General features: G+C 39.8%; 3 protein-coding genes across 4 annotated transcripts; 2 read left to right on the forward strand and 1 right to left on the reverse strand.

Annotated features, from left to right (window-relative positions):
- Window positions 1-798: 798 nt before the first annotated feature.
- Window positions 799-2,890, forward strand: LOC113034985 (glycine N-acyltransferase-like). Of its 2 annotated transcripts, none has more exons than XM_026190195.2 (5): window positions 799-1,045; window positions 1,130-1,243; window positions 1,328-1,436; window positions 1,857-1,983; window positions 2,060-2,890. In XM_026190195.2, the coding sequence occupies exons 1-5, from the start codon at window positions 968-970 to the stop codon at window positions 2,469-2,471; spliced, it is 840 nt and encodes a 279-aa protein (XP_026045980.2). In that variant the 5' UTR covers window positions 799-967; the 3' UTR covers window positions 2,472-2,890. The 2 variants fall into 2 exon arrangements, with proteins under 2 accessions (XP_026045980.2, XP_026045981.2); XM_026190196.2 differs by having other exon boundaries at window positions 842-1,045; window positions 1,331-1,436.
- On the reverse strand, window positions 1,746-4,747 carry mgme1 (mitochondrial genome maintenance exonuclease 1). Its single transcript, XM_026190191.2, has 5 exons — window positions 3,701-4,747; window positions 3,381-3,609; window positions 3,143-3,275; window positions 2,900-3,030; window positions 1,746-2,682 (listed from the first exon to the last, which is right to left on the reverse strand). The coding sequence occupies exons 1-5, from the start codon at window positions 4,212-4,214 to the stop codon at window positions 2,661-2,663; spliced, it is 1,029 nt and encodes a 342-aa protein (XP_026045976.1). The 5' UTR covers window positions 4,215-4,747; the 3' UTR covers window positions 1,746-2,660.
- Window positions 4,552-11,968, forward strand: snx5 (sorting nexin 5). Its single transcript, XM_026190189.2, has 13 exons — window positions 4,552-4,952; window positions 6,468-6,572; window positions 6,716-6,826; window positions 7,053-7,174; window positions 7,329-7,452; window positions 8,465-8,560; window positions 8,668-8,773; window positions 8,866-8,941; window positions 9,034-9,073; window positions 9,154-9,240; window positions 10,114-10,273; window positions 10,376-10,461; window positions 10,663-11,968. The coding sequence occupies exons 1-13, from the start codon at window positions 4,920-4,922 to the stop codon at window positions 10,711-10,713; spliced, it is 1,197 nt and encodes a 398-aa protein (XP_026045974.1). The 5' UTR covers window positions 4,552-4,919; the 3' UTR covers window positions 10,714-11,968.
- The last annotated feature ends 1,403 nt before the right edge of the window (window positions 11,969-13,371 follow it).

Raw genomic sequence — 13,371 nt, forward strand, 5'->3', positions numbered from 1 at the left:
TTTTGTTCAGCTGTGTGTAGCAAACATCAGCCAACAACATGAAAGACACGGTGTTTGAAGCCCAGATGTTCCTCCAGTTTCGTGAGGCCGTGCTGTCTAAATTTCACGGAGTTCCATTTGACGTGTAATTATTAACAGTTAAATGACAGTGTTGCAATATTTCTGTGATCCATTGAACATGTTTAAAAATTAATCCTTGTATAGTTAATCTACAGACAAGCTCAACTCCTCAGCATAGTCAAAAAGTACACTGTGGGTGTTTCCACTGTGACCTCCAGACTGCTCAGTGGACAGGCTTAGTTCCTGTTCTGAGCTGTCACATGTGGCAGCCGGTGGGGTCTTTTTGCCCATCTACTTCAAGGTTTGATGTGTTGCATGTTGCATACTGTGACTGTAATGAGTTATTTGAATCATTTCTTTCATCCAATCAAATCAAAGCAGGCTGGATATATCCCTTTAACCTCGGGCATCAACAAGATAGCTGCTGCTCACTAGATGTTGGTGGTGTAGAATATTATATTTTTTTATTTGTTTATTTTTATATATAACTTATATTGGTAATTGAAGTTAAACATAGACGGCTAGGGACATGGCATTTTAGGCTACATGTGCTTGAAAAAAAAAGTTTAAAAATCTGTGAATATTGTAAAAAAAAATTAAATAATGGCCACTTTCTGTCATGGTGGAACATCATGACAGAAACATCACTCGTGTACCTAATAAAGCGGTCGTGTACATTCAAAATATCTTTAAACGTCACAAATCTGAAAGTTAATCAACAAGTTTCTATGTGGGGGCGGGTTTTTTGTGCCTCCTCTTCAACTTTAAGCCTCGAAAGTGCGAATCACAACCTCAGCCTTTAGAAACAATCCCAGCTAACGTTTCCGTCGTCGTGTAGACCCCCGACTTCCGATCACTTCCGCGATTTACCGAACTGTACGCTTCATTTTTTCCTGAGTGGAGAAAAATGGCTTTTGAGTTGTCCGAAGATCAGTTAAAAACAGCGGGAAACGAGCTGAAGAAATATTTACCCATGTCGCAGCAAGTATGCTCGGTTAAATCTGTTATATGTTTATTTCTACAAGGAGCTGAATGTACTGCAAATAACCAACTACTGAATTAATTTAAGGTTTACGGTTTCCTGGTGATCAGAAACAGAGTCAGATCCGACCCTGTACGCCGGGTTTTAGTGGACAAGTGGCCACAGTTCCGCGTCATTATGTGCAAACCACACGGTGAACAGGTACTGTCTGTGCAGGGGGGGCTTGCGTGCACACAATACATTGTTTAAATGCCAATACAGATCACGTGTCTATTTTTCTTCCAGAAGAGTGACCTCTTCAAAGATACACTGCTTTTTGCAACTGATGCTGCTGTTCTAGAAGAAATCCTCAGCAAGTCATCTGTTTTTGACTGGAGCAAGTACTTTTGTGTTGGTAATGGCAACAAGCTCTCTTATTGTTTGCATTGTTACTGAATCAGTTCAAACTGTTTATTCGCTGGCTCCCACACTGCAGCCCTGCATATGGTCACTGAAGTCTATTACTGCAAGTGATTTTCAATGAAATAATTAGACCAGCCAATGAAAAGTCATCCTAATGCCTGGTGTTTATGTACTTCTACCTTCAAAGTGGAATTATATCTTTCAAAATGGTATTGTCTTTCATTGTGTTCAAAGTGTTATGGTATGTCATTTAGTGATAGAAAGATATGGCACTGCAAAACAAAAAAAGTTGGGACACATCTATGGTTAAACTTTGCACTTCCCATGTTGGGAGCAAGTTAATCTTTAATAAATCATGTTTTAAGACAAAAACAGGTTCACATGTATAAGGTTTTGATTACTTGTGTTAAAGGAACCAGTGTTTCCCACACTGAGATATTCAAAGCAGTGGCATCAGCAAAGGGTGTACCCTGTAAAAGAGTGGCAAAATGTTACTTGATGACATTGGAAGATGTGAGCAGGCTTCCTCCTGTTGACAGGTATTATTTACACATACGCATAATTATAACTTTTACGTCCTGATAATAATACAAGCTTTGCTCTGTTCCATGTCAGTTCAGGGATCTCAGTCAGCTCTCTTGATGAATCGCACATTGGCTTGGTGAGCCAAACGTGGAAGTTTGGAAAGGACGATGTGGCCGTTGGTCTGATCCGCAACATGATTGCAAACTTCCCCTCCTGCTGCGTGCTGGATGCTGAAGGAAAGCCTGTATCCTGGATTCTGACCTATGCATCAGGCGCTATAGGAATGCTTTACACGCTGCCAGAGCACAGAGGGAAAGGCTATGCCAAAATCCTGGTCAGCAGCTTGGCCAAGAGGAATCATGCACTGGGCTACCCAGTTTACAGCTTCATAGAAGAGGAGAACGCTGTGTCCTACAGGCTCTTTACAAACCTGGGCTTCACTGAAGATCCCTCTTACAGGGAAGCCTGGTTTAGAGTAAATGAATTTCAAATATTTCAATGAGGGACAGAGTAGAAGTAAAACAAAATTATGCTACACCTTTTTCTGTTAATAAGTTACAGTCACAACGTGAGCAAATTCTGTTAGAAAATAGTTGGAATAAATATAGTAGCTAGATTTATGGGTTAATAGCTCTTTTTTTTGGCCCTCTTATTGCTCTGGAATATGCTTGATTTTTTTTGTCTCTACAGCTTATCTCTTTTCTGCACTGGATCTGAAATGAAGAAGGAAAAAACATGAAATTATTTGCACTACAAATGAGCATAAGAATGTAATTCAGTGCTTAACGTCCAGCATCCAGACACAAACTCAATCTTTTGGTGGCATTTGTGATTTTTGTAACTGTAATTACTTCATATACATATATTGTAAAATTTATATACAATGTGACAAAATGTAGTAAAATGAGAAACTGCTCTTGACTGCTTTACCTTTGTTCTGTGAATTCTTCGAGTCGTAGCAGCCATGTTTTCCAGTACTCCAACATCAGCTCTGAGTTGAGCTGGTGAGCATGGGCAGGAGAGCCATCCTTGTATGCCACAACAATGAGTCCATTTTCAACCTGCAGCAGGAACAGATCAGCAGCACACAGTAATCACAAAGATATATTTTGAACAGTGCAACCTTTGTAAAAAAAATACAAGCTAATCACATCATTTATCTTAGTAGATCACCTGGTACTTGTAGTTGGCATCACTGTTCAAAGCCCCAGCATAGGCCGCCACTTGAAGAGGGTTATCGTACGTGTTGCTTAGGAACGGTTTGGGTTTATCAGAAGTTTTCCAGTCAATAACACATAGTACACCCCTGCAGGAAAAAGTTTGAATGAGTCAAGTTAAGGAAATTAGTTTAAAAAAAGATAAATAACTCAAGCCTGGTGTGGAAAAGAGGTCTGGAAATCAGTTTTTTCACCTGTAGCGAGCAACGCAATCCACAACTCCCAGGTAGTTCAGTGTTTCATGCTGTACGGTGCTTTCTATAGCTCTCACCGCTCGGATGTCCTCCAGGATGTCAGAGACACTCTGCATGTATCCCTGTACCTCAGGTGGATACTCTGAAGGACTTCTATCCTTCCATGTTGCATGTGAAGTAAGAACATCCTCCAAGGCTGAATGGAAAAGCTTCCCTTGCCTAAATAAATCTGTTTTTAAGTACAACAAAAAGACAGAGTCACTTTTTCATTTGATCTCACCACATTCACACTAAGATAACTCAAGTCTTTCATATCTTACTTTGGCTGTATTCTTTGAAGCCTTCCTCTCCAAGCTCCGCAATCATTTTCTTCCTCCACCTCTCCAGGTAGAAGATCTGGTCTGGGGAGAGGGTCTGCTGAAGGATGCGGGTCACGCTTGGTACCAGAGACCTGCCTTGCCCTCTGTTTAACAAAATCCGAGCTGGAGGTCCTGACTCTGGCTCTTCTGTTTCTATAGGTTCTTGACAGTCTAAGAATGGATGAAGGACTTTAGGTACCCTCGTCTTTGCAATTGTAGGAGTCTGGGCTTTGACAACAGGTCCATACATTTGGTCATCTTCCGCTTGGAGGGTCTCCGGAGTTTGAGAACTGACCCTGGTCGACATGACGGACTTCACGAGAGAAGAGTAGCGCTCTGTGTCCACTGAACTGTACGGACTGCGTCTTTTTGACGATCGTAAACAATGATAAGCAGAAAAGTGGCTCACGGGGAGGGAGGTGCTTTGAGGTACAATGATGCCTCTGACGCATAAAACTCGTTTAAAAGTGAACATTCTGGAGACTTTCACACAATTGGCCAACAAGGCGATATCTTATTGGCTAAATTACTACAGGCAACTACAGCGGGCCTGAAGCTTCAAAGTATATTTAAGGATTTTGTATTTATTTTCACCACCGGTGGTACTTGCCCCAACATGTTCTCATGTGACTCCAAACAAATCGGACAGTTTCTGAACGACGCGCCTTTTCGTTACACAATATCCTGTAGCTGGGAAATGGAGTTCCGAGCGGTGCTTTCAACGAATAAACTTGCGACCTTATAAACTACGTTACCCATAATGTGCGGTGTAACATCAAAATACATCCGTCGAATTATTTACTCTGCCGCACAGTTGACTGAGCTGTCCTTTTACTTTTTTTGTTCGTTAGTACGCAACTGTCCGTTACTTAAAAAGGTGTGACACTGCTGTTTATAAAAAAATAAGTTATCACAATGCCCGTGCTTTATGAAAACTTTTTACAGGAGTGTGATGCGATTGAGTAAGCGAAGAGCCAATCGTAGCGTTTGTAAATTCCTACACTGTCCAGTCATATTCATGTGAGGCGGGATTGAATTTGTCGTCACTGGGATGTGGGCGAAAAAACGTTTTGACAGTTCGTTTTGGTAGCTAACTAGCCACCAGAGAGTTCGCTTCCTGCAAATAGTTGTGTTATTCTAGTGATCGTCTTCCTGGCATTCTTTCGATTTGAGTGCCATTATGACATCAATAGATGAAAACAGTAAAGAAAAGGTAGGTTAAACCTTTCGTAGCAATAAAAATTGCATTAATAGTCAGCACCAAGACAGCTAACGTTAACGATTGCTTTCTGGCTAAGTTATTGAGTTCTTTTCGTTCTACATAACGATAGCCTCCGGCTAACGCTAGCCAACAGTTTATTGACGAGACTGTCAGGAACGGTATTTTAAAACTCCTGGTTGGGGTGGGGATTTTGTTTTCTAATAAAATTTGTTGCAGCGAACGCGTCTAAACATGCAACACATTGCGACAGAAAAGTCGCTTAGCCGGTGCTAAATTCTGACTCCCCCACCTCCTCCGCGTAATTCAACGCTTATAATAAAAAGACGGTAATTTTCGGCTAGGCACCAATGTCATGAATGTGGCGCTTCTGCTGTTTTTTGTGTCCAACAAACTGGTGTATTCAGCTGCTGTGCAGCACAAAGCTCACTGGCATCGCAGTGTGGTCTGTATGTGAAGTTTTTTTTTCTGCTGTTTTGACAGATGCTAATTAAACCTCACAGTAACTTTGACAGATGTAGCTTGTGGTGCTGCTGAATCATACCATTTATGTCAGTCGAGTTAGACTGCTAAAAAATAAATAAAAATAAAAAATACCAAAGTAGCATTAAAACCTCATCACAAGTTGCAACAAAACCTGAGGAAATGCAGGAATTTTAGATGGCTATATCTTATAAACTGTCAGTAAAGTGTAACACGTCGCTTCGTCCAGCAAGACTGTAAATGATGAGATATGTTTACTCTTTATTTACCAAGGGTGTGGGCCTAGTTTTTAAGCTCAAGCAGGACTAGCGCATCTGGAGGCACAGTTCTGTACACTTGTCTTGAATCCCTGTGCATTTTAGATAAAATGTTTAGTTCTTTTTTAAAATTGATAATGTCTATAGATTGAGCTCAGTAGATTTCATAGTTGCTTTCATTCGGTTTGTATCTTAATTCCATGTTGGGTGTTGAATCAGGATGAATGCTTTGGGCTCAGCACTGTATCTGCTTACAATATGCCTCAGAGATGTTTGTATATTGTGAAGTTGCAGCCACTGAGGATTTGTAGAAGTGCTTTAGTGGCAAGTTTTTACTGGTACTGTTGCAGTTGGGAAATATGAAATATGAGCAAATGAGATTGTTTGTGCCCGTTGCATAAAATATTTATATCCAATACAAAGAAATAGTCAGCGAAGTGACCCTAGAGTTATTGAGGTCTGTTGATTACCAAATCGAGCTGAAAGAATGTGTATTGGTAGACACATACGATTCTCTGTGGACACTTCTCGTTTTCCAAATGCAAAATCTCAGTCTTTTGATGAGTATTATTAAGCCATCTTTTAAAAATACAGGATTCAATAAGCTCTGCCTGTCTTATTGTCGAGCTACACAAACCAAACATCGGGGGTAATAAGTCAAAAATGGCAAGAACTGTTGAATATGTCCTAAAAGCAATGTTTAAAAACCAAATGACTTCACACACAAAAGCAATGTGTTTATGTTTTTTGGTCTGTTATTTCTCCTCAGTTGCGCTCTGTGTCTGTGGACCTAAACCATGATGCCTCTCTTCTTATTGACATTCCCGATGCACTCTGTGAAAGAGACAAAGTCAAGTTTACAGTTCATACAAAGGTAAAAAGGAAAAGAATGTTTGTGTCTCAACAGTGAGAAAGAACAACGTTTAAACTTAATCCTAGCCTTTAATCCCTTCTATAATAGTGTTTGCTGATATGTTGTCAGTAATATTTACAAAGTGCTATTAACTGTTTTCCCAGACCACACTGAGCTCTTTCCAGAAGCCGGATTTCTCTGTTCCCAGGCAGCATGAAGATTTCATCTGGTTACATGACACTCTGGTGGAGACGGAGGATTATGCTGGCCTAATAGTGCGTAGAACTATTTACAGAGATGGCTCACACCCAGAGACAGAAGCTGTTGATTTCACAGTTCAACTTAACTTTTAAATCGTTTGCACTCAGAAACCAACAGAAACCATAAACGCAAACTTAAATTCCAAAAGTATAAAATAGACTTTTTTTCTCTTTTTTTGAAGCCTCACAACCATTTAACTATCAGTGAAAATTTATTTGTTTCCTGATTCATTATTCACAGATTCCACCAGCACCCCCGAAGCCTGACTTTGACAGCCCAAGAGACAAGATGCACAAGCTGGGGGAAGGTGAAGCCACTATGACCAAAGAGGAGTACACTAAAATGAAACAGGAGCTGGAGGCGTGAGTGTGACACTCAAATCAAAAAACTGGATTTTTCTTTGTATCCTTTTATCTTCATGGCATGCTAGATTTCTATTAGCAAGCTACGTATGTAAAATATTGTCCACTTCACCAAAAATGTCCATGTAATATATTCTGTTTTGTATTTTTTTAGTGAATACCTGGCCGTCTTTAAGAAAACTGTCCAAGTGCATGAAATCTTCCTGCAGAGACTGTCTTCTCACCCTGTTTTAAGCAAAGACAGAAACTTCCAGATTTTCTTGGAGTATGACCAGGATGTGAGTTCCTCTTAGTGCTGACTTCCTTTCACGGGTTATTCGTTGGAAAGAGAGGAAGTAGAGTTTATGACACATGGTTTGCATCCTGCTGTGATCAGCACACTTATCTGTGTGGTCTGTCAGTAGCAGCAGCCATAGAGTTCAGATAAGTGTTAAATATTCTGTATACAATTTTTAGAAATGTCTATGCAAAGTAATGAAATGTTGGTAGATTCACAAATAATACTAAAGTCTTGGGCTTGAACTATTGATTATTTAAGTAAACATGTAGTTTGTCCCATCAATTAATTGGATAAAAATACTTCTGTCATTATTAATGAGGAATAACAAATAATCAAAAAAGAAATATCATAATATCACTGCTCATTGGTTTTTATTTTAGAAATTGTAATTTTAATAGCACTTAATACAATTGAATTCATAAATAATTTTTTATATTTATGGTAATCTAAGTCTGTAGAATAATGTCATTTAAGCCCTGAAACAAATATTGTCTAGTACACCCCATGCTCCCCCTTAGACACACCCCTGCTTGCTGCAGGTATCGCTGTGATAGAAAGTAGGACAGCTGCCATCAGCCTTCAGCAGCTGCATAATTTAAACATCATGTCACACTAAGCTAACGGTTCACCTGCACACATACACTTTTATTTTAACTTCTGTAGCTTTACTGTAAATAAATCCTGTGTAAAACAAATGGCGGTGAATGGGGGCAGCTACAGAGTTCTCTTTTCTTTACACTGGAGCTTTGTTGAACAAGCAGTTTGATGAGGGACTCCCGCCAGCTTTTTCCTAATAAAGGTTTTAATAGGGAGTGCAGTGGTCGCTAACGATAACAGCTCCGCTTCTGTTCTTCAACGTGTGTAGACGCTCCATGTCAAACTACTTACATGGTACTCAATGAATCATTGCAGCCTTATTTCAGTCCTTATTTTTCAAAGCATCATATATAAAGTTCTCATTAATAAATTACAGAATTATTGATTACTGTGTTCAAATTCTGTCATTTTAGCTCAGTGTGAGGCGAAAAAATGCAAAGGAAATGTTTGGAGGATTCTTTAAAAACATGGTAAAGTCAGCTGATGAAGTCCTTATCTCAGGAGTAAAGGTGAGACTTATGCACAGTCTGCTTGCAGTTAATGTTGGATAGTGTCCCACGTGAAGCATTATAGCCACTTCTTTAATGACTTTTGTGTCTTTCTGTTTCGCCTGCAGGAAGTTGATGACTTTTTTGAGCAGGAAAAAACCTTCTTGCTTGACTATTACAGCAAGATCAAAGATTCCACTGCCAAAGCAGAGAAAATGACCCGTGCACACAAAAGTATGTCATGTTTATCTTAGAGCATTTACTCGGTTTGGATGATTTAATTTATGTGTGCAATTTTCTACATTTTGATATTTCTCTTGTTACAGATATTGCAGATGATTATATTCACATTTCTGCCACTCTGAACAGTCTCGCAGCTGATGATATGACAGCAAATAAGAAGTGAGTGCAACACGTGAAATATGTGTTATTACACAGATGTAGAGCATGGCTCTGTGTGACATTGTAGTGATTTCTTTTCTTTTTTCCTGCAGAAATCTTGAGAAGCTGTCAGACTTGTTTGAGAAGTTTAGAGTAAGTAGAGCTTTAACTAATAACAAGCAGTGACACTTACTCTGCTCTGGTTTAGTTTGAACATAATATTGTCTCTGCAGAAAGTGGAGGGAAGAGTGGCGTCTGACCAGGACCTAAAACTCACAGAGCTGCTGAGATACTACATGAGAGACATCCAAGCTGCTAAGGTGAGACATGTTCATCTTCTGTCTTCACACAGCTTGGACAGATTTATAACCATTGTGCCCAGTCGCTGTATCTCTCACTCTATATACATTTAATGGCCACTTTATAAGGTGCAGCTGTTCAACTGCTCATTAATATTAACAAATAACCATCTTGGCATTTACCGAAAACTGTGCTAAAAAGAGAAAATATCCCACGAGTGGGAATTCCCCCGGTGAATATGGCTTGGTAACCCAGAGAGTTACTCAAACAGTCACTCCTTACAATTAAGATGCGCAGAAGAGCATCTCTGAATGCACAGGACATCAAACCTTAAAGCAAATGGGCAACAGCAGCAGAAAGCTCCAGTGGGTGCCACTCATGTCACCTCAGAACAGGAAATTGAGGCTGCAGTTCACACAGGCTCACCGAATCGGTCAATAGATGACTGGAAAGTAGGCTGGTCTGATGAGTCACAATTTCTGCCGCGACCATCAGATGGTAGGGCCAGAATTTGGTGTAAACTACATAAAGGCAAGGATCCGTCCTGCCTTGAATCAGCGGTTCAGGCTGTTGGTGGTGTAATGGTGCGAGGGATATTTTCTTGGTACTCTTTGGGAACCCATCCTCTGATGGCCACTTTCAGCAGGAGAGCACACCATGTCACTAAGCACAAGTAATCGCAAACTACTTTCCTCAGTATGTGAAAGAGTTGAAAGAAACTATAGATGAGGAATGCACTTCCTGCTTTCTGTGAATTAAACTCAATATTGTCCATGCCTTTTTATAACAGTAACAATTTGAATATTGTAAAATGTTGCATGTTGAACGGCTTCTTTAGGTCTACTGCCAAACTTTTATTCATCTCGTAAAACTATTTCTAACATGGTTTTTAGGACCTTCTGTACAGACGAGCCCGGGCGTTGGCTGACTACGAGAACTCTAACAAAGCTTTGGATAAGGCCCGACTGAAGAGCAAGGATATTCCCCAGGCGGAGGAACACCAGCGGCAGTGCCTGCAGAAATTTGACAAGCTCTCAGAATCTGGGAAGAAAGGTGTGTGTGTTCATGCGTAACCGATGCAGACTGCCTCTGTACTCGTTTCTTTGTGTCTAAAGTGACATTTTCTTTTTAAACTCCGCAATCTTATCCTGACAGAACTCACCAGTTTCAAGGGCAGACGAGTCGTGGCCTTCAGAAAGAACTTCATAGAGATGGCTGAGCTTGAGATAAAGCACGCCAAGGTGAGCAGCAAAGTAAAGGAAGATGCATATGTACTATCATCTTTTCCCTTCAACGCTCCAAGAGACAAATGGCAAAATTTTAATAAAGACAAATATTTAAGTAAAAAAAAAAAGTTATAAATAGCTTACATGTCATTACAAGCATGTGATACAAAGCTTTGCTCAAGCCCAATGAATGTTCTGTTGCTTTTGTGTCCACAGAACAGCGTGGCTCTATTGCAGGGTTGCATCGAGCTGCTCAAGAGCAACTGATGCGCTGAAGTATTCCTGTGCTGCCATCACAAAGTGACCAGTCAAAGAACGGAAACTGGGCGTCCCCGGGGGAGGGGGCCTTGCATGGACATGAATCTCAGCTCTGTGCCCGCTCTCGCCTGGATCTGATGCCACTTTTAAACCCTGCACAAGATTAAGTGTCTTGTATGCACAGTGTCTTCATGTTTACAGAGTCCCTGTCCTCTGGTCTGTGGTCCAACCTTTTCCATTAATTTAAGGAAGTCTAGCTCAATGTGAATGGCTCCAGAAGAGAATGTGGCGGCCCAACATCAAGGTCTTCCATATATTTTTGCAGCATCAAATCATTTTGGGGGTTTTTTGTTTTGATTTTTTACCTTAAACACATATTATATTTCTTGCCTTTCGATCATGTTTCTGCCTTCATTTCCTCCACTCTAACCTCTTTCTTTATATATACTTTTACACAACTTTAAAATACTTAGATAATCATTTCCACATAATTGATTGATTTATGATTTATGTGTTTTCTCTTTTGGGGCTTTTATTTTTTGTTAATTAAACAGTTTTACAGAAACAAAACCGATGCCTGGAAAAAAACATCCTCATGCTCTGCATTCCTGGGCTCTGAGATTAGTGAACAGCCAAACCAACCCTCTAGTAAGAAAACTCATGACTCACATAGAAGATAAGACAGAAAATCGTAGTGTACGAAAATAGCTGAACTTCTCCTCAGGAATTGGATTGGTTTCCCGCATTCTGGTTTGTAAGACGTGGCCTGAAATCTCACAGTTATCAAAGATGTGGGATGGAGTCAAATAGTAGGCTGTTTGAGCATAGAGCATAGAAAAGTATACATTTATAGTTTTGGTTTCATTTAAAGACACTCATTGTCGCTGCACCTGCCTGTTTACTCCCGCTGTGTCCATTGCTTATTCCTTTTCAGTTTGCGGTTATTTTATCTTTATTTACTTTTTCCGATTTGTTACTGATAGTTTCACGGAGACCTCCTATATTTTCCTGATCCCCTCAACAGTTTGTTTGGAAAAAAATAAAATGGAATAAAAATGAAAGATGCACTAAGCTGAAAACTACTTTACAATCACGACCAGGCTTGGTGAAGTGTTAAAAATGCATTATAGTTTTTTAAGAAATTGAATGTATTTCTAATGGATTCCAGCTGTGTGAATTCCTTCACATGATGTTTTTTCATACAGAACATTAGCATTTTATAAAATTCTTATTAAGGCTGTTTAGTAAACCCTACTTTCCCAAATTTCATCTTGGTTTTTTGTTTTTATGCCACACATGCAGTCTCTTACTTCGATCCTTACTATTCTCCACTCACGTACCAAGAGCCTGAAGCTCTTCCACTACTACCTCTAGGTGGCACTGTCAGCATTTCTACGGTGTCCTTGAAGTTACACACAGCTGTATGCACGTTTGTGTTAAATCCATCGACCACAGTGGATCCTGCAATTGGACGGTATCGTGTATTAGGTAACCTTTGAGGAAATGCCAGGGGGCTTATGGGAATTACCATGACCAACGTGCTCACTGTGTGACCTACTTTAGCAGTTGCACAAAGCAACGTACAGCTCAGGTAGAACTACCAATATTTTGTGTAACAGGTCAAGGACTTATTGCTAGTATGCAATGCACTCAGTAAATATTTATTTATTTTTTTTAAACCCAAAAAATTTAAAGCCATTATTATGATGAACATCCTAATAGATAATACAGATTCTTTAACGAAGCTTTTGCTGTTGGAGTTGTAGAAAAGCAGAATTGCAATGATAATGCACGTAGAGTCTACTCATACATCCGTGGGGGATCTGTCAATATTAGACAGCCCCAGTCTTTCAGTCACAGTGACCTGTAAGGTTCGCGCTAGTCACTGATTGGTTAAAACAGCTGACTGTAGCCAATGACATTATAACAAATAATCAGTACAAACAAAGGAGCCTGCCAGCTGTGGTAAGAGCAAACAGGATTTAGAAGTGCAGCATCAAAGAGTTAAAGCAAGACCTGCCTTTGGAACAAGATGAGATTAAAAAAAAAAAAAGGCATAGATGTCAACCGTAGACGTGTGTTTAAGGTTGCCAAAGAAGAGACATTTGCTTATGTGGGGTTAAAGTCCCTTCACCACAGCTACATGAAACAGAAAAGTATCAGTCCTAAATTTAGTCTATTCATGTTCTCTTTGTGCAGCTCCACTGATCTGATAAGTCACCTCAGAAACAAAACCGTTGGAGAAAAGGACGCACTGTGTGAAATTTGGCTGCGTAAACCGGTGTAAAAAAGATAAATGGTGTTTGCTTCAAAGATAGACTGTAGTTAGATGATTTTGTGAATTTCTGTATCTCCTCCTAGGCAAACTTAGATCATTTACAGGCTGTGATAAGAAATGGGTTTTGTGCATTCTTAGAACTTCTGGATAGATTGTTAGTGATTTGCCAGTAATAATTTATTCAGTACCATCTTTATATTCCACTTTTAATCCTCAGTGGCATGCAAAGCACTATTACATAATCAGGCCCAGGATTTTTTAAGAAAGCACAATAGAGCGCGAGAAAAAAGGGACACTGCTTCAGGTGTACGTTTGTCTGCTGTGTCATATAGTCTTTTTTCACTTTGGTTTTGTTCATGGTTGAGTGAGCCTGTGAAAGCACCTGCCTC

This window comes from Astatotilapia calliptera, chromosome 13, assembly GCF_964374335.1.
Source record: "Astatotilapia calliptera chromosome 13, fAstCal68.1, whole genome shotgun sequence".
Classification (NCBI taxonomy): Eukaryota; Metazoa; Chordata; class Actinopteri; order Cichliformes; family Cichlidae; genus Astatotilapia; species Astatotilapia calliptera.